Source organism: Zosterops lateralis (genome assembly GCF_965231275.1).
Source record: "Zosterops lateralis genome assembly, chromosome: 6".
NCBI classification, from domain to species: domain Eukaryota; kingdom Metazoa; phylum Chordata; class Aves; order Passeriformes; family Zosteropidae; genus Zosterops; species Zosterops lateralis.
Window position 1 is genome coordinate 34,132,538 of NC_139761.1, and position 27,525 is coordinate 34,160,062.

General features: G+C 39.5%; 2 protein-coding genes across 2 annotated transcripts; one reads left to right on the forward strand and one right to left on the reverse strand.

Annotated features, from left to right (window-relative positions):
- Nucleotides 1-6,531: 6,531 nt before the first annotated feature.
- Nucleotides 6,532-13,259, reverse strand: ERH (ERH mRNA splicing and mitosis factor). The gene is made up of 4 exons (XM_083864242.1): nt 13,119-13,259; nt 10,034-10,121; nt 8,818-8,938; nt 6,532-7,025 (listed from the first exon to the last, which is right to left on the reverse strand). The coding sequence occupies exons 1-4, from the start codon at nt 13,119-13,121 to the stop codon at nt 6,923-6,925; spliced, it is 315 nt and encodes a 104-aa protein (XP_083720368.1). The 5' UTR covers nt 13,122-13,259; the 3' UTR covers nt 6,532-6,922.
- A 361-nt stretch (nt 13,260-13,620) lies between these two features.
- SLC39A9 (solute carrier family 39 member 9) lies at nt 13,621-26,293 on the forward strand. The gene is made up of 6 exons (XM_083863814.1): nt 13,621-13,875; nt 16,760-16,868; nt 19,916-20,107; nt 22,460-22,528; nt 23,708-23,793; nt 25,672-26,293. The coding sequence occupies exons 1-6, from the start codon at nt 13,780-13,782 to the stop codon at nt 25,870-25,872; spliced, it is 753 nt and encodes a 250-aa protein (XP_083719940.1). The 5' UTR covers nt 13,621-13,779; the 3' UTR covers nt 25,873-26,293.
- Nucleotides 26,294-27,525: the final 1,232 nt, after the last annotated feature.

Below are 27,525 nucleotides of genomic sequence, written 5' to 3' on the forward strand. Positions count from 1 at the left end.
AAAGACTGGTAATCTTCATTTAGAGCTGCTGGTGCCATGGTTATTTCATTGAACTAGGTTCAAAGACAGATAGGAAAACCTGCAGAAAACTGCTAGCATTAGCAGGAGACAAACATAAATTAAATAGAAATTGAAATTAAACTCACTTGGCCCAGAATTTAGAAGGATACTAATGAGCTGAGAAATGTATTCAAGACCACTGTAAGCCAGGCAAGGAAAGCAGCACTAGTTTGGCATTGGCTAAACTTCTAGAGACCCTGAGGATGGAGAAGAAACAATTCTGGATTTGAGGAATGCACTTTGAAGAGAAGATGTGAATGCTGACTCTGCTTGATATGTTCTGGTTAGTGCTTCTACTGCGTTCCAGTGGAGTGAATGTACAAGCTAAGAATTCCCTCAGAGACCAAGTTAATGTATTGAGAGATGAAGAAATTTCCCCCTGCCCCTCATTTCCTTCTTGAACCTGAAAATAGACATAGTTAAAAAAGAAACGTGCAACAAGGTTTATGTTAATTCTGGCAGCACTGACTTTCACTTTCCCTTGCAAATACATTACTTGATAGTGCATGAAGATGCCTTTGCCTCCGAAGAGATCAGCAGGGGGCTGGTGTGGAAGCACAGGTGCAATTGCTTTTTTCTCTATTGCCATGTATAGCCTGCTTCTTACCTTCCCCTGGCACTTTGCAATGTCTCTGAGCTTTTCCTAATACTACATTACAGATTTCTGAGGCCTTTTATATGTTATTTTTCTTCTTTTAATTGAAGGCTGGAAAGGTGTGGGGAGTATGGAGGGTTGCATCTGGGTGGCAAGTCTGGTGACCTCTAGAGATTTTACCCCTGTGACAAGGCATTATCCTCAGTGTCCCATGTGATCCTTCATTCATGTAAAGAGAATATGAGAACAAAATCAAATTCGACTGTTCTGCACCCTGTCTTTATCACCAGGGAGCAGTAGCACTTTCTGTAGCCTGGTGAATGCTACTCGTGTGTCACGCAAATCCATCATGAATACATGATGGCCTACCAATTTCAGCAATGTCCTCAATGGCCTGGAGAATACTGAGTTCCAGCAGCTGTATGAAACTGGTCAGAGTATGGACTCAGATCTCCCATTTTTCATGATGTGGGATTTTCTAGTAGTGACTCCAATTGAATGATGGATAATTTAGATTGGAAGAGAGGTCCAGAAGTGGTGCAGTCAAATGCTGCTCAGAGTGGGTGTAATGGGTCTAACCAGATCAGTGCTGTGTCCAGTCAGGTCTTGAACATCTCCAAGGATGGATATTCCCCACCTCTCAGGGCAGCAGGTTTGTGTTGTGTGGATGTGTAGCCCAGTGCCCATGGTAACTAAGAAGATAATTTAAATTTGAGAGGCTGTTTCCTGCACGGTTAATGAAAAGATGCAGAAGCAGCAATGGAATACACTAGATGGAAGCACCAGTGTGTTAGTTCACTGGAGAATACAAGAGTTGAATCAAATCAGTGGTAGAGCCCAGATACAACAGCCTCCAAGTACACTCCTAAATTTTTCACTTCTGCGTGTCTTGTCGACTTACCTGGCACAAGCACATGGCAGGCAGCAGCTACACAGTTCCAGGTGTCTGTGTGTGTCACTGATACACACAACAGTCCACAGTAACAATCTTGGTTAGGGGCTGTGGAGACACTGCAGGGGGTGCAGTAGCAGATGACTCGGGTGTGTACAAAATTAGTAACAAAACCTTTGCTAATGCTCACCACTGAGCAGGCATGTGCAGCATGCAAGTTTTACTTGTATGTCACTGCAAACTCAGCACAAAGTCTGAATAAAAACTATGAAGTGCAGCTATGCCCAAACTTCATCCAGATAAATTGTTCCTACAGGCATAGTTCAGATTAATGTAATGAAGAAACTAATTCTTACAATCGAATGTTTTCCTATGACAAATCAAGACAAGCTTTACTTTAATCCTTTGCAGACACAATGAGGAAGAAGCATATATTAGTGAGTGATAATAGAGAGCTGCCTTGTACTATGCAAAGCTGAGCATCTCCATTCAGTGAGTTTCAGTGGCAGATTCATTCCCCTGCTGTTTCCATGAATGGTATCTTGTATTTGGGCAACACTGAGTAATATTATAGCAGACAATACACTCAGTGTAGAAAACTTGAGGGAATTGACCAGTGAGAGAGGCATAAAATTTTCTATTTTAACAGATGTACTCTTGCTGATTATCTATAGCTAGTACAAATTATTTATCATTTTACCTTGAAGTCAACACTTTTGGACTTCAAAGGCTGGTGGGTACCTAATGTGAGTGGCTGAGATGCTCAGTGAGGCTGAGACTCTTTAGCCTCACCCACAGCCCATCTCCTGCTGGACGATTACTGTGGGAATTCACGATCCATCAATCCCCGATAAATGACTAACTTAAACTCCCTGACCCCCTCAACCTATGATAATGGTAAAACAGTTTGTTTCAATGCTCACCAAGGTCTAGAAAACACCAGTTTTATAGCAATTGAAAAAATAGGAGGTTTTAAATATTTTGCACTTGTAACCCAGCTACCCTTGATTTTTCTGTTTATTAGCTTTTTTTATTGGATTGAGGTTTCAGTGTAGCTGAGTTCCAGTACAATCAGACCCTTACTCAGTGAGGATTGCAAATGTATCTAACTGTTTATATACTCTAAAGTCAAGCAGCTAGAGCTTTCCTCTCTTCCCTCTCAGAGTAAGTCATCCTAAGAAGGATCCTTACTTTCAGTGCATCATGAACCAGCACAAATTGCTTGGCATATGGTAATGAAAACCCAACCAGCAACTTTGGAACTTACCCTTTTCTAATGCACGTGAAAAAATCTGGTAGTTCTTTCAACCTTAAAAATACTGTGGGTAGTCAAGTCTCCTCTTGCTGTAAACAGGTTTATTAGCTGTCTAGGAAGATAACAAGGTGGTCTTGACTATTACTTTTTCCCTTAACTACTACTTTTTGTTTTTTGTAAATTGACAATGGTGATAAGCACAAGAACAGACTGATCTAGCAGTGATGCTACTTTCCTGCTGTGCTTATAATGCATTGTGATTGATGTCAAGATTTCAGTCTATTTTAAAAGAACATGATGATGGAAGCAATAGTAGACAAGTATTTTACCTACCTAGCTTAATTTACCCTGAGAGCAGGAATGCAAACTCAGTTTTGCTTTCCACAATTCTTCAGCATACTGAAGGAGGCTGCAGAGTGGGATTCCTATAAAGTGATCCTGTTACTATTGGTGGTGTCAAACACAACACGTATTTTAATCTTAGTAGAATTACTCCTTGATCTAGTGCATTACTGACTGGCAGGAGTTTGCAATGGTAGATAAATGGGTGCTTTATATATGCACCATTTTATCTATCATGCTTGTCTTTGTTCTCAAAATATCAGGTTTTATTTTTTAAGTGACCAGCTGCTCTCCTTGTTGGTGCTGACTAGCAGTCCTGTTATCCCCTTCCCCACAACACTCAGTGTTCCCTTTGTACATAGTGTGAAGTAGTATTATGCCTTTCAACAGCAAGGAACTGCTACTTCAGCTCAGCCACCTCACATAACTTCATTCTACTATTTGCTTAGTGAATAGCCCTGCCAAGAAATGTGTTGTGCCGGTCTGGTCATGTGTCAAGCTGAAGTCCATGGCAGGGGCCAGTCCAGTCCAGAAACTGTGGGAGGACTTCCCGAGTCTGTGATTAGCAAAGAAGCAGCATAGCTCATTGCTCCACAAGGCAAGCAGAAGTCAGGCAAGCACCTCAGTTTCTCTGCAGTCCTGGCAAATAGCTCAAACAGCTCCTTGGTCTGAGGCTAGGCTTCCTTAATGGACTTGCTTAAAAAAAAAATTAAGTATTTCCACACACTTTGAAATACTAGGTCTCTGGATTCCATTCTTAGTCCCTGTTTTAAAATACTGTACCACTCTCCTACAGAAGCAGCCAATATAATTTCCTTTGTCATTTACTCCCACACCAGAGCAGGCATGACCAGCACAATTACTTGTCTCTATCCTTACGTAAGAAGCACCAGACAATTTGCTGCAGGCAAAGCATGCATGGGATGACAGATTCTTTTTTGACACACTTTCTGTAATCATGCCATTTTTCATGGCTTTACATGCAAAATGCTGCTACTGAATCTCACTTTTATAGTAGCTGAACTTGGGCAATTATCAGTATCTTGCTATCAAAGTGCTGATGCCTCTGAGGACAAGTGCAACTGCAGAAGGTACTACATGCCCTGCTCTCATCCAGTACTCAGCAGGAGCAAAGACACAAAGTGAAGTCACTTTTCAGTCTGCTAGAACAGCCTACATTATCAGGGTGCCAGTCTGCTAGCAGGTAGTAGGTTTCCAAGTACTCATAAACCTCTTCACTGAAGTTCTGAAGGCACCATGTGGTTAGTGGGAGACAACTTTCTGGATTCTTCTTTATAGCTCCTTGCACATCAGATACTGTAGCATTCTTTCTTCCTTTCAGTGTATTTGGTCAGCTGCTCAACTAAGCAACAAATCTATTGCTTCATAAATAGTTAATCAAGTAAAATGCATTGAAGGACTATGGAAAACAGCAGTTCAGGAACTATGCACTAGAGTTTTAAACAGTAGCTTATTTCAGAAAAAGAAAAAAAGACTTGTAGCTGGGTGAAAAGAGGGAAAAAACATGATGCCCAAGTCCCTTCTCCTAAAGTGGCCTACAGACCACATTTTTCTATCTGCAGAAGGCCAATCTGGCTCTAGAGGTATGAAAGGACCACTTACTTGCATTTTCCAATTCTGTGAAAACTTCAGTTAGTGAAATGACCACAAGAGTTTGTACATTTTTTAAAAAAAGTTAACTAACCTTTAAGTTAAAGCTTGCAAACCTTCTACTTTCCAAAACACTAAAAAATGTACCTTCACAAAGTCTCTTTCAAAGAGCAGAAAGGTTAATTACCATCTCCTTTAAAGTACTTTCTTCCTATTCTCTGCTCTAATGTTAGAAATTTGTATTTTATACTTGTTTACTGGTCTGAGTTTGCACAGTTATTATAGTAGAGCCACAATCAAGGAAGAGGATGATTTTTTTTTAAATCAGACGAAACATAAGGTACCTTTGACGGAAAAGCTGTGCTGTGTTCCAATGTCTGATTATTAGAGATTCAGCATAGTTCTTTGTGCTTTTCACAGTAAGGAAAGAGACCACATTGCTGGTTTTCCTTAACTTGAAAGCCAGTCCACAGAATGAGGTAAATGTTTATTTGGCTTCATTCAAAAACTGCAACATTGCATCTGTGAGAATACTGGAATTCTTTAAAAAAAAAAGTTAACCTCAAACATGTTAGGAGAAATCATGTTATTTTATTTAGTGCTATTCAGGAGGATAAACTATAAAAGTGCTTTAAATAACATTGGTTGTATTAAAACTGAATGGTATTATAGGGACAATAGTGAATTTTCTAAGTATTACTTACTGTGTCAAGCTGGATATAAAATTTATGTGCCAAAGAATTTTCAGGTTTAATAATCTTAAGTGTTTTCTGTAATTTCTGACCTACTGTTTTGAAAATCACTATTGATTATAAAGGAAGCATGTTTTGATGTTAGCAGATTGAATTTATTCCTGGTCACTATAAATTCTAGAGCAAGTAGGTCTGATCTCCAACCTGTATTTGTGCTGAGAAGAAGGTTAACACCCTCACTCAGTTTCTAAGAATTTCTATTCCTTCAGTAATTTGATTCCCAGTCCTCAGCAGCTATTACTTATCACTTAAGTAAAGCTACTTTCATTAAAGCTTTACTATAGTCAGTCACTTTACCTCAGATTCTTTTCAGCCACTGCATTTGCTGTGAGGTCCATCAGAAACTATTGACATGTAATTAAGAAGTTAAGTGCATTGGAGAGAATTGCATTCCTCTATCAATCCCAGAACCACTCTTGGTTGAGTATTATCAGTACAGTCTGTTCTTATAGCAGGCAAACTCTAAAGGCACAGAGTACCAAAAGAGCCTTTCTTTTCTACCTGCTCTATTTTTTGGTCTGATGTGTCCTCCAATCCATATCTTTTTAGTACAGCAAAATTGCAAAAACATCAGCATTCAAGATAGATGGGGGCAGATATAATTTACAGTGTGGGCCAACAGTTAAGTCTTTATCTTCCGTAAAGAGAAAATGAAGTTTGGGGCAGATTTTCATGGGAACAATCTGCTTTGCCTATTCCTTTCTTGGGGAAAAGTTGTAAGCAGACTAATTCAAGGGGCCTGTGATGTGATATTCAGCCTGCCTCTTATCCATCACCTATCCCAGAGAAGACACACCTATATACAAATGCCTCATAGAGAAATCAGCTGTGCATTTCAAGAGGGTTGTTGTATTTCCCAAAGATGCCCAGGGAAAACAGTACCAAGACTAAGCCAGAATTTGAGCTGTTCTGTAATACAGGAAACCACTGTTGGTTCAGTCAATGTGACCTTTCAAGCCCTACCCCTTGGATAAGAAAAAAGATTTGTGTTTTTTGGCAGGAACCACAAAACTGAGCACTCAAATTTAACTAAAGGGTTGTTTTTTATTTCCCATTAAGACATCTCAAGGACATAACTGAATGTTAAGAACCCACAGAGGGGCACATACAGCAAATGTGGTGAAGTACAATGTGAACAGCCCCAGGGGTTCAAATAAGGTAGGACCATTAGCAAACTGGAGGAAAAAAAAACCCCAAAACTCTGCTGAAGATGTACGTTCTTCTCCATTTACATTGAAAAAAAAAAAAGATCAAATCCAACAGAATCCTTGTATCTCTAAAAATATAATCAGTCCTGGCTAACGAGTTTATCAAGATGGCAACAGGATGACTGTAATACAAAACGTTCACTACCACACTCTGTACACACCTGTTGTCCAAACCCTCCCCAAACCCAGGTAGCAATGGTGCCCTCATTATTTGCTTGCTTGCTGGGCCTGCCTACGGAGGAGCACGTAGATCTTCTCCTTTATCCAGTCTTTGTTGTACGGTTGGTATGTCTGAGTATCAGCACGGTAACTGCAGAGGCAACAAGAAAAAAAATGTCAGTCTGCTCTCTAGTACATTTACCAGAAGAACTTCACAATTAATTGTCCTAAAGTGTATGAGGCAGAAAGTGGTGTACAGAAGATAATATCAGAAGTAGGTGGGAATTGCCACTTATCAAATGGATTTATCCTGTTCTCTAAAAAACCGCTGTCCAGCAGATGAGTCTGAGCCTGAAGCAAAACTAGATGCTTCAAGCCCTACTGAATGACTGGATCATAGTGTGTTCACATTTTAATTCGTTCATTTAATTACTTAAGGGAGACAACAAGTAGAAAATCTTAGTATTCTAGAGCTCAGCCTGCAGAAGAATAGTTGCACCAGAAAACAATCTGTCTTAATGAGTCAAACACTTCTTCAATATTACTTCAAGGATTTATTTAAGTTTTCAAGTGTTCAACTTCTGTGTGGAATTTTTTTGAAAATTATTAAGATCAAATGTTTCCAGGAGCAAAGGCAGACTCACAGATGGATGACAAAGGATTCTTGGCAGTTGGCACTGAGGGCAAGCTTACATCTAACAAAGATACTTCATAAAAAGCAAACTGAAAACAAGAACCCACAGATACATCTTTTTGCTACTCAAGGACAGTTGATAAAAACAGTTCACTAGCAAGAGACAGAGAATTCAGTTACTCAGGGCATGTTGAATTAAAACAGAATAAGATTGAAAAATGAAAGCAATCTGAGTGAAATTCTGTGTAGGTTCATGCTCTCCTTTCTCCCTCAGTCATTAAGCTGAATATTTTGTTCATGAAGATGGTACTTTCAGTGAATGATTTAAGAACTACTACAGTCCTGGTCAGTCTTTAAATCTTGGCACAGTTTTATTTCTGATCAGATATGAAGGGTGAGATGATCAGTGGTAGGAAGCTGAGTAAAAATCCCAAGTCAACTCGTTCCAGAATAATTTATAGTTCTTATCTTAGGAAAAAACCTAAGCATGTTGTTTCTAAGGAAGTCTTGCTATTTTAAACTCCAGCACAATTGGATCAAGGCCAAACAAAGAGCTTCAGTCTATGTTCATACAGTAGTTCTAGCGTGATGTAAGAAATGCTAGTTTCAGGCAAAGTTACTGATTTCTACCCTCCATTCCCAAATCCTTTCATACTGCTACGCAGCAAGAACAGACATTAAGTACTTCAGGAATTTCTGTGAACATAAGACATCTATTACACCTTGTGCTATGTGTGCCATCTGGTGGAAAACTGTAAGCTGAAGTAGAATTTGGCATGACACTGATTTTAAAAGCCTAATTAAGAAAGGTACAAGACTATCTTAGAAAACAGTTGCCACCTTCTAAAATAAGTGGCTACTTTCAGCCTGTTAGATAAACTTTCATCTTGCTGTATCTTGATCAAAACAAACTTTTGGCTGCCATGCACTTCTGTAGCCTTCTACCCTAACACCAGTACTGCCCTCAGCTGAAAAAATTCCATAACCATTCTGCCTCCTGAGGAACTGGATCAACAGCACAAAGGCAAATTTAAACAGATTCTAGTGGTAATAAAATAGTCAGCTGTATTTAATTGTTGGATTTCAGTCAGATTCAGTGTGTGTAAAATCCAAGTGGAACCCTTTGTTTCTAAGCCTACTTCAGAGGTGCCTTGTATCTCTGCAGTTAACTGGACTGGGCAGCTGCAGTACTGCTGCAGTACTGCTAGAACCACATAAAACAGCATTATGTTAAACTCACACAAAGAGTTTAGAGGGAAGACTTCTGACTTTCCTAAGGCACGAAATGGATTTGTACAACTGAACTTACACAAGACAGCTGAGGTCTGCCAAGTCATCAATGAAGTCAAACAATTGGCTGATATCATATGTAATGGATGGACTGTTGGGATTCATTCTCTTCAGATGCTCTTCATACATTTTGCAGACTCCTACAGAGAAACAAGATTAACAATGCAATATTAAAAAACTGTATTAGCTTAAAATTTTTCAGCTCTTGATCCACAAATAAAAGTTTAGAGATTACCATCATTTAAAAAAATCAAATTTTCTAGATCTGAAATTCTTTTGTTCCTCTTTGCGTTGAAACATAATACTGTAAAATCAGATAAGATGCATGGAAAGAAAAGTTTTCATCATCTATGGAAAAAAGTTTCAGTTCTGTCAAATACGTAACTTTCCATGCAGTAAGCTCTAATGGACATCTGGAACTCGTTCTAGTAATTTTAAGACAGCAATTAGAACATATATTCCTGCTGCACAATCACCTATGAAACGGAAGAACACATAAGAATGATCATTCTTGATCCAAGAGTCAAACAGGATATTGAGGTAAGAGTGGCAGCACAAACCTGTATATGTTTAAAGCACTTTTATTTACTTAAACTAGTCCACTAATTATTCAGATACATTTGAGAAGAATGTAATATTAAAATGAGCACAGAGACTTTACATGGTTTTTGTTATACTTTTGTTTGCCTCACAAAACCTCCTGCAAGATTAATGTTAAGTGAACTACAGCTCTAATATTTCAATTTTCTTTCCATGCTCATCATGTGTATCAAAGTTTTGCAGGATCTTTACTCTGGCACATGTGCCATGAGACTGCCAATTATGTATCAATTGCACACAAACCTTTATTTAATATATTATTTCCAGTAGCAATCTTTGCTTTACAGTGTGAAGAAAAGAAGAGTGAGAATTAAGTGCTGATCCTGCAATGAAAGGCATTGAAACAAGTCTGCTGCATGGGCCCAGAAAGAATATTGTCTACTCTCCCAAACTAGATGTGGTTCCATCTAGTTAAATCAAAACCAGACATTTAATAGAAAAAGGAAGTTTTAGAAACAAATAATAACTAGTTTTTAGTTTGCAACAACATTAGTAAGCTAATACCATGAGAGATTTTTTTTTTTGCGAATTACCTTTGAAAAACATGAAGAGCAACTTATTTTCTTAAGTTTGTGAATATGCCAAAAATAGGATTTTAACAACAGTTTTTAGCTCCCATGTCTGCATCCACCCACCTTCCATGCACTCATTCACCGATTCATAATCAGCGTATGTTCTGCCTTCTGGCCTCTTGGTAGGCTGGACAAGTAGAATTGTGTGAGACTGGAAAACAAAACAAACACAAAAATACACATTACTTGCATACTTTGAATGATTTTTGTTTAAGTTATTATATGAAAGGAGGAGTAAAAAGAAGCATAATAGTAAAATATTAAACTAGCAATAAAGGATACGGACAATTTCCATGCAGCATTTACTATTTATATAAGCTGTGTTAAGTTTTTTTTTTTCCAACAAGTCTTATCAATCCTTAAGGAACTTTAAAATGTGTAAAATCACCAGTAAAGCAGCCATTGTGTTGAAAAAAAAAATACCACTGAAATAGTTCCTATTTAGACAGACAAATAAAGTCAATTGTATAAGAGCTGTGGCATTTACTTTTTTTTATTCCAAATGCAAGCTGTTAGTAAATTTTTCAATGCCCCAATTAAAGAGCAAGGAGGGGACCCAACTTAACCACACTGTCAGTCTCACCTGAAAGATTTTAACAGAAATAGCTAATTTGTGTTACCCATTTAACTTCAAGGGAACACCAATGATACAATAATCTGCACTTAGCACTCAAGATTATTTCTAGCAAAACACATATAACTGATTTCTCACACTTCAGTGAGTTTACTTAAACAGTAATTATGGCACAGAAAATGGTTCCAAATGTTGGAGTCCATAAGCTTGTTCTTCTGCAGGGAAGGTTTAGATGGTTGTACACTCTGTGGCTTCCATGATTTCCATCGTATTTTTCACTTGGCTACAGAAAGTGATTTGAGCAAAGAAGCAAGATTTTTAAAGTGTACACAATCTGTGATCTAATTAACAGGTTGCATACCACAGAAAGTTTACAAGCATGTTGCAAATGGCCGTTTCCAGCGCTGCTAATTGGATCCAACATTTTCAGCGCTAATAAATGAGGTGAGCACACAACATAGAGGCAGCTGCAGGGTAAGACATCACTTGGCTCAGATTAATCACTGGCTGACAGAAGAATCCTGACCCATACTTTTGGAAATTAGTTCAGTGCTCATGAAAAGCAGTGACAGAAAAAAAAATGGCAAATGTCAGGATTTACAGGAAAAAAACCCAAAAAAATGGACAAATTCTTATCCCATAACTGACAGTGTTCCTATCATTGGAATACAGTTTTCAGTTCTTTAAATTGTCTCGACACAGCAGAGGCAGATTCTGAGAAGTTCAGGAAAATGTTACACAGTGAAAAACAAGAAGCAAGACTTTTCCTAATCTGAAATGGAAGAAAGGGGAATTCTGAGCTGCACACTGTAACAACAAAAATCATGCAAGGAAACTAGATCATTTAAATCCACTTTCATGTATGCCAGAGGAAGATTGATTTTAAGGGAATTCCCCAAGGGGAGCTGGTGTCTGGCTGCTCCTAAGAGCATTGTACTTGAACAGGCATGTCTTAGCAGGGAGTCCAAACCACTGCCAAAGATTATCATAAAATAATTTTTCCAGCACTATCATTTTAATTAGATGGTCACTGAGGAGTGCTAAATGAATGTATAAATCCTGAAATTACCCAAATAATCAGATTATAGGAAAAGCAGTGAGCTAGACTTGCAAGCCAGTTCTTTCAGAGCTTCACAGCAGAAATCATTTGGGCTTCTGACTTCAAACCATTTATCACTTCAGACACCATACAATATCTGTTAGCAGACACTGGCCCAGAAAAATATTAAAATTAATGCCATTGGATCATGTGTATTGTAAAATTAATAATTTCAAACATTTCTTTGGGAACTTGACATTATTTTACTTTAAAGGAAAAGAAAAAAAAGCTTTGATTTGATAAAATTGCTGGTCCTATCCTACTACGTAAGTACAAAAGAATTACAAGTTCAGAAGCTGGAGGGAAGTCTCCTCCAGCTATTATTACCTGCCCTGTGTGCCTAGATGACAAAATCAAAACAAGGGAAGATCCATAAACCTTTCTGTGTTAGCACCAGGTTACCTGGGGAAACCCAATATGGACTCCATTATATAGATTATGACGTGTATGCTGAATTTCTTTGCATTTTCCTTAAAAGCACAGTTGTACTGGCTGCTTTTGAGCAGGACACGGAATGAGACACCACATGGTTTATATTATACCAATTTCAAACTTCTAGAGAGCACTTTAGAAATTGCTCCTGCTACTAAAGGCAGAACCCTGTAAAACTGGTTAAGGCAGAACGGAACTAGCAGGACCCAAAAGCTACGCAGCATCTGCCTAAAGACACTTCCACCAATTGTAGTGTATTTGACAATAAAGCGTAAAAAAAAAAAAAAAAAAAAAAAAAAAAAAAAAAAAAATCTCCGAAACAATAAAAATGGAGGATAAACACATACTGTAAGGATAAGATGTGCAGCGATGCAAATACCAACCAGCAGCATCCTGCACACACCTAAAAGCGGGGCAGAAAAAGTGGTTTAAGGACCACCTTTCACTTTGGCCAGCCGGGACAGGGGCTGTAGCTGCTCATCGTGGCCGGAGCCAACTGCACCAGGCAGAAATGGAACTCCGCTGCAAACCGACAAAGAAGCTCTTCTCCCACCCCACGGCAACAACTCGCTTCAGCACATCTTAATTTATCAGATGAACGCAACAAACCGCGATGGTAGGGAGGCCTTTGAGCTTCAGCGTGCCATTCCCAGCGCCCACCACCGCGAGCTCCCGCCTTTCCCTCCTCCGAGCGGAGGGGAGGAGCAGGGAGAGCAGCATGGAAAGCGCAAATCGGCCATTTAAGGCCGGCTCGCTCGACGGGCGGGACTCGCGGGGAAGCGCAGCGCCCCGAGCAGGGCCCGCAGCTGTCGGTGGGGAGGGACAGGAGCTTCCATCTCCCCGAGCGCCGCCGCCGCCGCCTTTGTGCCCCCGCCCCGTCCGGCCCTGCCCCGCCAAACGTGCCGCCGCCCGCCCGGGCCCGCACCGCCGGCCGCCGCCTTCCCGCCCGCAGTGACCCGGCGCACAGGGAGAGGAGGGGAGGGGAATGGAAGGGAAGGCTGCCCCGGTGTGCGCGGCGCCCGGCGGTCCCGTCCCGCTCTCACCATGGCGGCTCCGCTCCTTCAGCACCGCCGGGCAGAAGTGGCGCGCGGCGATCCCCCACAGGCCCCCGCGCCCGCCGGAAGCGCCAACGGCCGCCACCATAGAGCCGCGCGGCCAGGCTGGCGGGGGCGGGACGCGGCCGCCGCCATCTTTGGTGAGGGAGCCGCTCGTTGTTCTATGGCCCCGCCGCCATCTCGGAGTCGGGCAGCGGGGCGGGGCGAGGCGGGCCGGCCCGGAAGGGGAAGCGTTGAGGTGCCACTTGGCCGCCGGGGCAGCGGCCGTGGGTGCGAGGTGGCAGCGCCGGTCCCGCAGGGTCCGCTCGGCCCCGTCTGGGGCTGCCCCGCCGTGAGGAGCCGCCTGCGCGCTCGCTGTCTGTCCCCCGACCCTCCCTCCCTCCCGCCTCCTTTGAGAGCAGCGCGGTGCGGGTGGAGGTTCCCCTGCCTCAGGTGAGGGCCGGGGCCGCCTGCCGGTGCCGAGCCGCTCCCGCCCCCTGCCCGCGCACCCCCGGCCGGGGGCCGAGCCCCCCGCTGCCGCCGGGCGAGAGACATGGCTGAAAGCCTCTCCTGGGAGCGCGGTGTCTGCACGGGTTAAGGCGAGCGCTGGGGAGAGGTGCAAAAGTTGCTGTTGGATTTCACTTCAAGGGACCGGACAGAAAGCGGCGAAATGGATGACTTCCCCTCCATCTGCCTGCTGTCCTTGGCCATGCTGATCGCCTGCTATGTGGCAGGAATTATACCCTTGGCAGTTAATTTTTCCGAGGTAAGATAACTCCACCAAACTGCTTGTTGGTTGCTAAAGGAGAAACCAGAGATTTGGAGAAACCAGAGATGTGCCAGCAGGAGTTGGTGCCGTCCCCTTGCAATGTGGCAACGCTGTTATAAGGATGAAGTTTAATATTTAAAAGTTATGAGTGCAGTATTAATTTTCATTCAGAACTGCTGTGTAAAATGATGCTTGTTTTACGGTGGCCGTTTAAACTTGTCAGGTTTGAGTCGAGTCTCTGCTACAGGTGAAGCGAAGTCTCAGCATGTAATGTAAGGACATGAGAAAGCGTGTCTATTCTTAGAAACTTGTGTTAAGAAATTGCTGAAGCCAGTGATTATGTCTTAATAAGGTACTGTTAAAGGAGAGGGAGACTTTCATAGACTGGGCAACTCTTAACTTGTATTCAGCACTGTTTGTAGTGAAGGTTCTTGTTCTGTCTGTGTTTTCTTTGTGTAGTTGAGTCAGTGGTCTCCTAAACCTTTCCAGGCTTCCAGCAGCTGCAGGAATACAGATCTGCTGTGCATCCAAAACTGCCTAAGCAGTAATTATGTACTTAATTAGCCTTTTGTGTCTGTGGTATTTTACCATCAGTATGCAACGTGCAGTCAAGTTGATTGTGGTATCTTAAGCCCTCAGAAATTCCTGACTCGGTTTTACACTTGATTTAAATCTTAGATATTTTTAAGGGTTTGCATGCAGTGCTGGTTTAAAAGACCAGCTAATCCTGGAAGTGTCTAATTAGAAGTTAGAATTGTTTTGTTTAAAATGATTGCTTAGGAGTCTGCAACAAGGATAATTTCAAACTGAAATGACTGGTTGGATGGTCCATTCTATAGTTTGCAGGAAGTTTTGCAGATAGCCAATGTGAGTAAAAATGCCTCTTCCCACTGGCCATTTGTAATGATTGGGTTGAAAACAAAAGTGAATGTTGTGCAAAATATACCCCAGATGTTTGAGTACAATAAAATTATTCATTAGTGTTAATACATTCCTTCAGATTATTTTTTTTTTGACATGGAATTTATTATTTGTGTTCTGATCTCATGCTCTGTTCTATTGTTTCAATTGGATTGGGATATTCTTGAAAGTATGAAACTCTGGGAAAGCCAGGTATGACTAAACTTGTATGGTAAAAGGTGCCAACTGAACAGAACTTTGCCTTAGTTCTGTGTGCAGAAGTACCCTTTCACCTTAATACTAATTTTCAGGGCTGTTGGTCTAATTTAGGGCTGGAAAAAGCACTCTACCAGTTCTGAGGCTCTCTTTTAAACTGTAGTCTAAATGGGGAAGAAAAAAAAAAAGAAAAGAAAAATTGAAGTTGTAGCAGTTTGAATGTTTTGGTGGTGTAACAGGCAGGAACTGGGGCCACTTCCTCTTGAAAGTAGGTGTGAGGTCCAAGTAAGAGTTTCAATGCCATACAGACCTAAAAAATATTGAGCAGTGGAACAGTTTGTTAATTTGAGATTTTCCCATGGAGTTTTAGCAGTGCTGACTGTGTTACTCTTGTTTTTTCACATGCAAATGTATTTAATAGAAACGGTTTGATTTCTTGGGTAAAGCTGCATTCCTTTTGCCCATTTATGTAGGCTGTTCTTACTAAATTTCTGTATTCACCACACCCAACTATTTTGTACTGAAGAGAAGATGGTGACTTACCTTGAAATGATAACTTGTTAGTGTGTATTCTTTTCATGGGTCTTTAAAATTCACAGATGCCCAAGTGAAGGCAGGCTATACTATATATTTGCAGTTGTAATAAATCAGTATTACTTGTGACACTTCCTTCTGTGTTTATGTGTGTATGTAAAAAGTACTGTGGCAGATAAAAGTAATGGGTTTTTTCCTTGTATGGTACTATACTTTTGCAGAATTACTTTATGAACAGCAGATGTTGAAAATTTATCTTCTCATGTATCTTGCCACTGTATGACAACTTACCAAGTATGATTATTGTATATGCCAGTGTACAGTGCATGTTTCTGGGAACTTTACACTTGTTTTCTGTGCCAACTTTGAAACTTTACACTTTTTTTTGCATATTGCTATTGGAGTTTTCCCCAGTAATGCTGCAATTGCTCCCTTATGGTCACATTTGGCTTAGGTTCAGGGAGCTGCTTGTGCATCTCCCTGGTGCCTCCTGCTTCTTCTGTGCAAATGTGTCATGTTTTGGTGAGACTAAACAATTTGTTACAGTGCATGAAGGAGAATGGATGGCACAATAATGATATGCAACAAATGGTTTCCTGTTATTGAAATCTGTGTTCAGATTTCTCATTGAATATGGAAGATGATGATGAGGGTTCTACCACTAAATGTGTGCTGCACAGTTCTTAGGAGGATCTAGACTACCATGCTTGCTAGGTGTTACATGATAGGGGTTCCTACAGAAATTATGAGTCATGGCCTCTGCAAACCGTCATATTTCAGACCCTGTCATATGTTTGTGTAATTGGGTTTTAGTACGTGGCTTTGACTTTAGCCTGTCAATGTAGTCACAAGGAAGTGAATTGGTGAATTTATTGATTTAACAGGATGTAATTAGTTTGGGAGGAAGATATCTCTAAGTTTTTTTGCCTGAAACTAGAGTATAACTGGGGAGATAACTCTAATAGTAGCAAGTACTGAAAAACTATGTGTGGTTTTTATTTTTGTTATAGAAATTCTTCCAAAAATATGAATAAAACTTTATTATTTTTTTACTATAAAATCTAATGATTTATGTATTTTATGTATGTATTTTATGTATTGTTAAGGTTTAATTGCAAATTCTCAATATTTATTTAACAAGTAATCCCCTTCCCCAACCGCTGTTAATAAGGAAGAGTAAAGAAAGCATTTTCATTCTTAAAGGTGGTACTTGTTTTGTGTTTACTTGCAGGAGAGATTGAAGTTGGTGACTGTTCTGGGTGCTGGGCTGCTGTGTGGAACTGCCTTGGCTGTCATTGTGCCAGAAGGAGTACATGCACTTTATGAAGACATTTTAGAGGGTAAGAACCAAACCCAGATGGCCTCATTCAAGATTGTGTTATGATATACTGAGGCTTCTTTTTAGAGTTTTTAACATGAGATTGATGGAAGAGCTTCACAGCAGCATGACACAAAGCAGGCATAGAAATGCAAAAGTACCATAGGCTTGATATTGCACATTGAGAGGTATGATCAGACTGCAGGTTCATGACTCTTGCTGAGTTGTCCAATCATTTGTGGGTCTGGATACTGTAGGTCTGTACTGTTCATGGAATAACAGCCTTTTATGACAGGTCATGGGTACTGTTTCTTATTCTGGGGAGAGTTTAACTTCCACTGGAACTTCAAAGGAGGTGTAAGGGTGCCTTGGGCAGAGGGTGAAATTATGGAGTATTTCCAGCTTCTCTTTGTAGTTTGGACTGCTTCTCATTAAAGCAATTGCAGGAGGTGTTTTACAAATCTATGTCTCTGCCCTAATAAGAATTTCCTCCAAGGCTGAAAAGCATCTTGGAATTAATATACTTAGCTGAAAATTATGCTTCTATAGGGTTAATTTACAGAGTAGCAGGGATTTCTTCTTGGGTGATGGCATACATTACACAAGCATCCAGTTCTAGTCTGCTGTCACTGCCTTAACCACCTCATCATCTCTAATGAAGAGCTCAAAGTGAGCAGAAATGGTGTCCTGCAGGGATGTTTGTGGAGCATGTCTTACAGCCAAAAGCCTTAATGGAGCTCAATTTGAGGTTATGACATTGTTTTAAATAGCCAGGGCTCATCACCTCTGTTTGGAGTGCTCTGTAACTTTTGCTTGGAGACTTGTGCTATTAGATGACCATTGCATGTATGAGATTTTTCCAGTATGCTCAGAATCAAAACTTTGAAGGTGAACAACAATGGCTTACTGATTGCAGGGGAAAGCACTATAAGGTTGAGGCTGTAGAGAACCTTGCAAGCATCTGCTGTACTGTTGTGGTTAATCTGGGACTGAGAGGTAGCTGTAGTCCTTGATTTTGTGTTTCTAAACTTTTAAATTTCATTTTAGTTATATGCTTTAATGTATACTGGTTTTGCTTCCACTAAATTTATGTTGTTCTGCTTAGATTTAGAATAAATAGAAGATAATACATAAAATCATCCTTTATCAAGAAGTGAAAGAAGCTCTAATTATGCTTTTCTACTGTACTGTAATTTGTGCACTCTGATGTCAGATGTCTCTAATGAGCTATAGTTGTGCATTTGCTCTCCATTCAGTTTTAATTCTGAGTAGACTGATTTTCTCTTTGTAATGGTACAGCTAGCAATGAATACAATTGCTGTGAACATCTGTGGGGTTTAATACTTGTTCAGTAAATGGGGCATACTGTTCATGTGTGACTCCACAGCTTGCTGTGTAGAGCTTTATGGGCTATAACTTTGTTTAGTGTATGGCAGAAAAAGACACTTCACAGTACTGCAGTAGCAATAACAGAAATATTTACCTAGGAAAAAAGTTTGTGAATTGCTTCAGACTCAATGTCAAACTCACAGTATTGTGTCTTACAACAGTCTATCTGATTTTTTTTTTTAATATTGCAAAGGGGCAGAATTAATGGGTATTGCATATCTAACTACAAAATTATTTCTTTTTTTTAAAGTAGGATATTCAAAGTTAAACTTAACACTATGAGAGCAGCTTTCTCTTTTTCAAGTTCACCTATTTATGTAATTAAACCTAGAATGGTGCAACTAAGGGAAACCTTGAGGTATATTCATATAAGTAGAAAAACAAAAAGTGAAATATTTTTCCCTCTTTCAGGTGTAGCTTAACTCTGACTGGTTGCTTGCTAGTAAGCATTTTAGTGTTTTCCATTGATATGGAAGTAATTTACTTTTACTTCTGTATTTACCCACAGGCCATGGAATAAATAACTTCTAATATTGAATTTTGTAGGCTGAGAAAAAATAGCATATCCGGACTTGGATAATTCTTTGATCATAAACCTGTGTATCTATGTAGTGAAACCTTGGTTTGGGTACTACCAGCAAATAAAATTCCTTTGCTGACTTCAGTCCTTTGTTTTAACTGCTGAAACTGTATAACCACTGTCAGAAAGATTGCCCTGAGTTATACAGTTTTACGGCTTGAAATGATCTGAAGCAAAGTCAACTTTGTAATATAGATGGCAAAAAATCTTGTGTGTTCCAAAGTAATTTTATTGATCAATCTTGTTCAGCAAAGATATGTTTGAAATCTTTGCTGCCAAGCTTGTTCTGATGTGCTTTGACTGTAGTAATGGCATTGTGACGTTTTGTACAGTGGGATGAACATACACTTGTCTCATCCAAGAGGATGTATGAATATTCCAGGAAGATGATGACAATAAGTCAAGTTCTTGGTGTAAGTTGTTAAAGCTTCTGAAGAGTAGTTGCCATCCAAAAGATCTTCTAAAAATGAAAAAAGCATGGACAAGCTTTAATAGCTTGTGTAGGGAAAGGAACCACACATCATTCATCACCAAGGCTTGGGCTTTGGTTTTCTGGAATGGTATGATATTTGTAGAGGAAGTGTGATATTGATATTTGTAGTTCAGTGTGCTTGACTAACTATTGTAGTCCATATCAATGGAGTGTATCAATATTAGCTTATTTATATCTCAGCATCAGTTAATGTGCTTAAAGATGGTTTTAAATCTTTTTGTGGATGGAACGTATTTTATCTCCTCATCGTGTATTTTCTCACTTAAATGAGGATAATGAAGTAACTGCTTGACAGTATGTCTGAATATTGACAAAACTGGCAACTTCAGTTAGAAAAGGAATTATACAGCAATTTTTGTGAATTAATTTGATTTAAAATGCAACCTGGATTATAGCATATTAATACTTTCCTTGCTTTTGAGGAATGAAGGAGGAGAATGTATGGGGAGAAACCAACCAGGCTTTGCTAAGAACATTGTCTAAGAAAGACCTTATAGAAGGACTTGTGTGTATTGTCCAGGGAGGTGTGAGGAAGGCTTTTGGCAGAGGAGGAGAGAAGTGACTGTGTCATGTTCAGGCTCCTGATGTGTTTGCCTCCTTGTCACAGGAAGGCACCGCCCGGCGGGTGAGCTGCAGCACGCCATGGAGTCCGAGAAGGTGGCCAAGATCCCGGCTGGACACGAGCACAGCCACGACCATTCCAGGCTGCACGCCTACATCGGTGTGTCCCTTGTCCTTGGCTTTGTCTTCATGCTCTTGGTGGATCAGATAGGCAGCTCTCATGTGCACTCTACAGATGGTAAGTGAAGATTCACTTCAATTAGACTTGCTAATTGGTCTTAATTAACAAGTTGCAATTTTTTTTTTAATGCTACCAGGATGTAATTTGTCCAGTCATGTCCAGAGTTTCAGTAGGTACTTTAAAAACATAAACCAAGGTCCATATGAAATGTTTGTGCTGGAAATCTGTCTCAAAATTTACCATCATTTGAGAGTTTGCCTCAATAAAATGTATGAGCATGTGTGGTGTGGGGGTAAAGAGTGACTTGACACTTGAGTTATTGTCTGTTTTACAGTATCACCCATAGGGGATTTCTTTGGCTTTCCAGAAAACTTCAGCTTAATCTTATTTTTTTTTTCCTATCTAGTTGTCATATATGTAGGTAAGATTTGCAAAGAACAGCAAGTTATCTTAAGAAAGATGGCAGAAACTATTAGATGTAAGCTCTGATACTTTAACTGCATAGCTGGACCTCCCACACTGCTCTAGAGCCTCACATACTTCAAAATACTTTTTGCTTTGTGTAAAGATTTGTCAGTTTCTTGCAAGACTCTAAAAATGCCCTTACAGTTGCCTTTGTTTCCTGCTGTGACTTCATGCTCAGAGTGTAGCTTGAAATGCACCAAATGTGTTCTGTCATTTGGAAGAGTATTTTACTGCCTTTGCTGGTCATTTTCTCCCGCACAATGTCCTCTGATGCTGGAATTTGGCCCTGAAAAAATAAGGAATTGATCTTAAAGGAAAAGTAAAACACACACAAAGGCAGGGGAATAGGTTTTGGCTGGATTCTTGTCAGTTCACAATGCAGCTTGTTTGTATGGGGTTACTGTGGTGGGAGAGATGAAAGGTCAGTGCAGGGGCTGTGCCCCCTGTGTACTCCTGAAGAAGTGTAGCCACAGCCATGGGTAGCTGATTTTCAGAGTTGTTCTGAAGAAACACTGGCAGTGAAGATGTCAGGGAGATGCAAGTGAGCAACTTCCAAAAGGATCCTTGGCTGGTATAGGTTATGACCCTTTTCTATGTCTCTGATCATAGCGAATAGCAGGAGAATACTGTGATCTGTGTTAGAGATACACACTATAAAATAGAATATTAAGTAAAATTTTTCTAGCCTCTACCTGTCACAGGAGATGTAGCAGTGTTTTTGTAATATTCTTTAAAGCAACTGAAGAAAAACACTTTTCTCTTGAACCAATGTCTTGTAGTTTATTATCTACCAAGTGACTAGATGTTACTTGGTCTAAAAAAGAAAAATTCAGTAGGCCAGAATGAAGGTATGAAGTCAAATGTGATTCTTTGTGTTTAGTAATGGTAAATCCAAAATCATTATAAAGGAAATGTTTTTTTGTATCTCTTCCTGCTTGACATGAGTGTACCATTGCTGTCATGCAAGTACAGCTTATGCAATTAATTACTCACATGGTTTCCCCTCCCCTTCATTCAGAACATCAAACTGACTCCTTGGGAAACTACTTGTGTGCCTGGGAATGAAGAGAGACTGAGGGGTAAGGGGGGAGGCAGGAGGAAAGAAAAGGATTGGAATTTCTGTTTTGCGGAATTTTCCGCATCACTGCGGAGTTAGTGAAGCAGTGTAGGTGTGCTTCCAGTTGTGTTACAGGCCAGTGGGATAATTCAGTCACTGCTGTTCAAACTAGAATTCAACAGTTTAATAATAAGATATTTTTACACTTGTGCAGGGCTTACCCACCCTGCAGTGATTCTTTGTAACAGTTTCACCACTGATTGTGTAGTGGTGGATATTGATGTGCTCTGTTGTGCTGTGTAATGAGCTAACCTGCAAATTTCAAACATTGGATCTCCAATAGCCTTGGCTGCATTTCTCCTTTGTGGCATATAATGTCAAAGGGAAATCTTTGCAACTGGTGCTGTGACAAGTAGACTTTATTGTTTACTAGGAACTGCCAAGGAATCACTGCAACAAAAACTGACCCAGACTGTCACCTGAACTACAAACATTGAGCTGTGTGGGGAAAAATCATCCTGACTCTCAAAGCAGCTCTGGATTCTTGGGATCCAAAAATAGCTTTTTTTTTTTCCCTTGGTGGCACAGACCTTTAACATTTCATTTTAGGAGGTTAAGAAAAACATCTGCCTGTGAGAGAGATCCTGCAAATTGCAAAGAATTGTGAGTGTGTCACTTGTTTGTTGGCAGAACTTCAGGTGATTTGAGGGTGTTAAGTGTCGCCCTATTTTACAGTAAATCTAATGCAGAAATACAGAAGCTGATAATTTTGAATACAACTGCCTAAGCAGCTAGGGTTGATTTGTACAGTGGTACTTACAATTTTTTTCCCAGCGTCATTTATTCATTTGATCTCATTATCATAACTGTTCTCATGACTGTTTCAGATCCAGAAGCTGCAAGATCAGGCAACTCCAAAATCACCACAACACTGGGACTAGTAGTCCATGCTGCAGGTAATGTGGGACCTATTATTAGTGCTTGACAAGTATAAGCATTGCTGTGAGGGTCATCTTTAGGTGTGATGGAGACATTTGAATTTTGCTTTTGGAGGTGGCTTTTTATAAAAGTAAGAATGAAAGGAAAAAAAAAAAAGCCAGAGAGAACTAAGAGTCTTTCCCAAAATTAACTGGGAGCTCAGATGGTTCACAGAGTTTTATTTGGGTACAGATTTTTTTCTCTTTTTACTTTACTCTTTTAATTTTCCTATCTGGAAGGTTGTGTGATGCTCACTCTGCCTCTTCAATTCCTTTGCTGACTCTTTTAGTTGCTGAATTTCAATACAGGCTAACACATTTCATAAGTTGCATGAAACAACTTTGGGTTTGCTTGTTGGTTGGTGGGTTTTTGTTGTTTTGTTTTTTTTTTTTTTTTAAATACTGATTTAAAAGAATAGTACCTTGTAGGAGGAAAAAAAAGGACATTATAAGCTAGAGCACAAAGACTTGACTGAAACACATTTAGGCTGATTTGCAAGGACTGACTGTGTGTGTTACAGTCAAGCCACAGTCACATTGTGATTCTTCACTATATATGTGTAATATAAATACGGTGCTTTTTCATGTCCTGCTGAAAGTTGCTGTCTAGATAAGTCAGAAGATGTTGATCAAAGAGATACTTCTTCACTAAACAAAGTGTCTATATATTAAGGAGTAGTGTAGTATCCATTTTTTATTTCTTTTAGGCTGTATATTTATTGTTAGTAATAAAAATATTTACAATATTTATATTTGAAAAATCATTTAAAGGATAATAATTAAAATTCTTGCAATGCTTAGGATCTAAACCAGATTTTTTAATTTAGAGAGGACATCTCTTATAGTACAGAAGGCTAAAACAACTGAACTTGTTACTTCTTCTAATTTGAAGCAATGTGTCAATACAAAATAGATTCCCATTATGGTTTTTATAGTCTTGGGAAATATAAGACAGTTCTTGCTGAGGGTTTTCTGATATTCTGAAATGTTATGGCTTAACAAACAAAGGCAAGTGAATAATCTGTTGGCTTGCTATTGTTAATGTCAATTTTCAATTTTAGACCTTCTTAAATCAGCCATGTTTTCTACTGTCAGCCTTTGAGGGGGTGGGAAAGCTCATGCAGAAGAATAACCCATGATTCTGCACTCCTTTTTCAGCTGATGGTGTTGCATTGGGTGCAGCAGCTTCTACTTCTCAGACTAGTGTCCAGTTGATAGTGTTTGTTGCGATTATGTTGCACAAGGTGAGTTATCGTCAAAAAAATCATCCTTCTTCTTCAAAAGACTGTTAACACTCACAGGACTTGGTAAAGATCTACAGTTTCATTAGTGATGTAATATAGAAGTGTTTATTGCCATTGAAATGAAGAGGTTAGTACAGTGTCAAGGACCAAAAAGGACAGGTATGAGGTATGACAGAAGAGCACATGATTGATGCTAAGTCTGAGTGGGGGTGCAAGTGAGAGAGAATTCTGACTGCCTACTGCCTACCGTGGTTGCAGAAGTTGGGAAAAGTCTCTCAAAAGCAGAGAGAGAAGAGTAGTTCTTGAAAAAATGTGTCAGCTTCACACTGACTTTTTCTGAAGCTAATGTGGTAGTGTTTATTTAACAAACAAAAAAGCCCTAGGTTATTACTGCTGTGAGAGACATATTCAGAGAAGTTCTAAAGGGTGAGGCACAGAAGTATGTGCTAGTGCATTCAGGGAGGAAAACCAATTTTATGCTGTTTACAACAGTCTTGGTTCTGGGATGTTCGTCAGAAAATGAGGAGGATATTTGTTGTGAAGACTTTAGTGTTTAAAGGTTAGTCTTTTGAAACCGCTGAATGTCAGAACACTAAATTACAACTTCTGGTTACCTCTGTTGTAGTAGCTTCAACATCATTCATATACCATTTTTGTAGGAAAATAAATGTTTTGCTGATGGCAACAAGCAAACAGTGGCTCTTGAAGATGGGGAGATTTTTGCTGAGTACTTGTGTGAATGTGAACCTATTGGTTAGTAGGCTCTAAATATACCTGTGCAGATGAAATTGGCCTTACAGTAGCACATGTATGGATTACAGTGGTTAGTCATAAATTAATCAGAAATCATACATAATTACATGTTCAAAATGTTAGGAAACGCATATCTATTATGTCTTCAACGTTCATACAAGTATTTGTGGTTTACATAATTTTCTTTGAGGGTGGCAATGTCACAGTCTCCTCTTGGAGCTTAACTTATGGCTATTGCCAGGTGAAACTTGCTTTTGTTATTCTTAATGTTCTTAACTGACTTCTGGAATGGTATAATTTTAGAGGAGGAAAATTTCTCCTTTGAGTATTTGGTATTAGAAGAGAAACTTATTTCTTCTCTGGTGTCTTTTTTCTGTTCTTCTGATCCTGACTGATTCTTTTTTCTTTCTCATATTTTTTCACTCATGATTTCCTTCTATGTTAAAAAAAAAGATTCTGTATGTAAGAAATGCTTATGGTATTTTAGTTTTATGTCTTACCTCAGAAATGTCAGGGTGGATTGCTATTGTCTTTATACAAGCAAAAATACAATAAATTCTGTCAGCAGTGGGACATTTATGCCTTTTGGATAAGAGACTGGATGCCAGCAGAGGGAGAAGGAAGTATTTGTTTGCTTCCTGGTGAGAACAGGAATGAACTAATCAAAAGAGCTCTTAAGTCTTTGTTAACATGGAGGCTGACTATCTTTGGGCAATTGTTTCCCTCCCCAGGTTAATTGTAGATTTTTTTTCTACTGCAGATGAAGAAACTGTCTGTCCAAGGATGTGTGATAGTAACAGGATGAAAAAAGAAATTACCTAGGTTGATGGAGTCTTAGGGATTATAGCAATGATTGTAGTCAGAATGAATATTTTAGTATATATAATGACTACACAAGCACATATTTTCTGAGAGCCAGAACGTGAGTTTCCATTAGTTTGGTTATTAAAGTGGGGCAGTCTGCAGAATGCTCTTGATTTGGGTTAGCTGCAGCATGCTAGTACCTGTCCTGAATATCTCCCAATTCAGTCCATTTCAATGTAGTAAGTCATATTTCAACCTTTTCTCATTTTTCAGTGGGTTTTTAGAAGGCATTCTATTAGCAGTGAATATTGTTTTTTGCAGGCACCAGCTGCCTTTGGCCTGGTTTCCTTCCTGATGCACGCTGGGCTAGAACGGAATCGAATCAGAAAACATTTGCTGGTCTTTGCCTTAGCAGCACCTGTTATGTCGATGGTGACATACTTAGGGCTAAGCAAGGTAGGTCCTTGGTTTTGTTCTGCCCAAAATCTAGCTCAGTGGTGGAGTTTGGGGAAAGGACTGTGATATGAGTTTCATATTACATAATTCCAAACTGCTTGAAAAATTCAGCAGAATTAAAATACAAGAAAAGTTGATGAAAAGGTAGCAATATGAATGCACAAAACAAATACTAAACCATGCATTTCCATCAGAACCAGTGATATAACTCCTTTATAGAGTTTGGTATAGTTGTTTTTTTTTTTTTTTAAGGTCTGATTTCTGTCTTTTATCTATTCTGCTGCTCCCCACTAAGAACAAGTTATTCATATAGCAGGTTTTATCTGATGCCTGTTCCAAAAAGTAATTTTCAGCACTGTTACATGCATTCTTCTTTTAATATACAGGTAGGAAATAATCTCCTCTATCTTCCCTCACCATCCCAGAAGTGGTCCTCTATTTTCAAAGTCTATGTCAGAAGTTGAGTCCTCAACAGAACAGTCTTTTTGCCTTACGCCCTAAAGCATCATTGTGTCTTGGGTCTGTACAAGTGGCTTGTGAAATGGTACACTGGACATGTGTTTATCAGCTCTGTCCAAATTACATGTTTCAGCTTCTCATAGCATGTCCTGGGATGCTCCTGTATTTCTCAGCTGCTGCGTGTCCTGCTGGTGACATGCTGTGGTGGCGTGTCCTAAAGGGTATAATGTGATCTCAGGAAACTCAAGGCGTGAGAGGAAAGATTAAATAAATCATCTGGGCTAATCCTTTACTTGCTGGATAGGATTTATATTTGACATTACAGTACAAAAGACAGCAGAAAAAAGGGTTAGGTCTGTAAATAGAAAAGATAATTCTCTTTGAGCACTCTTTCAAAGTGTCCTCATCAAGGGTTGGGTTTACAATTTGCCCTTCAGAAAGAACAGAGAATTGATAAGGCATCAGAGCTGTCGTGCTGGTTTAGTAGTTCCAGATGTATCTTTCTCTGGAAAAATGGCCTGAGAATAAACACAAGATTACACTTAGTAAGAACTGAGTTGGAGAACACTGAAGAAGCATTTGAATCTGATATGAGTGGGTTTGCATTTCATTGCATTTACTGATCTTAGCATATCTTAATCCTGTTATGAAGAGGTGCTCAGTTTTGATGCAGAAGATGCATTTCTTCATGATTTTTCCATGGAAATGCTGGAAAAGTTTTGGGTGTTTACTTCTACATACAAATGAAATATTTAATCAGTGATGTTTTGGGACTTGGTTCCGAAGAGTAGTGGAGCAGATATTTAAAGGCTAACATCTTATTTGAATGTCTTGTTTAGAAAAAGGGAGGAAAAAAGTCAATATTGAGCATCCTCCTTAAATTTTGTGGCTTTGTAATATGAATTTTATTTTTTTCTAAACCCGTTCGATATCTTGACTGTGAGCTGAACAAACAAGATGCTTCACCAGACTGTGACTTTTCTTCTTTTCTGAGGGTTCTTTTGTAAGGGTTTTTTCTTTTGTAAGTCCAAAATGAAGTAACTAGCAGAGGGGGTGTCTTTTTGCTCCCCACAACTTCTGGGTGCCAGTTACTACATGTAAGGTGCAAGACACAAAAAATCACACTAAACCATTGTCACTGTGAGATGAGTCTTGTTAGAAATCCTACTGTGCCTGGATACTGAGAGAATTTTTTTTAATTACTGATTGAAAAACTTCTGCTTATTCTCACTTTTTTCACTCTTTGTGTTTCAGAGCAGC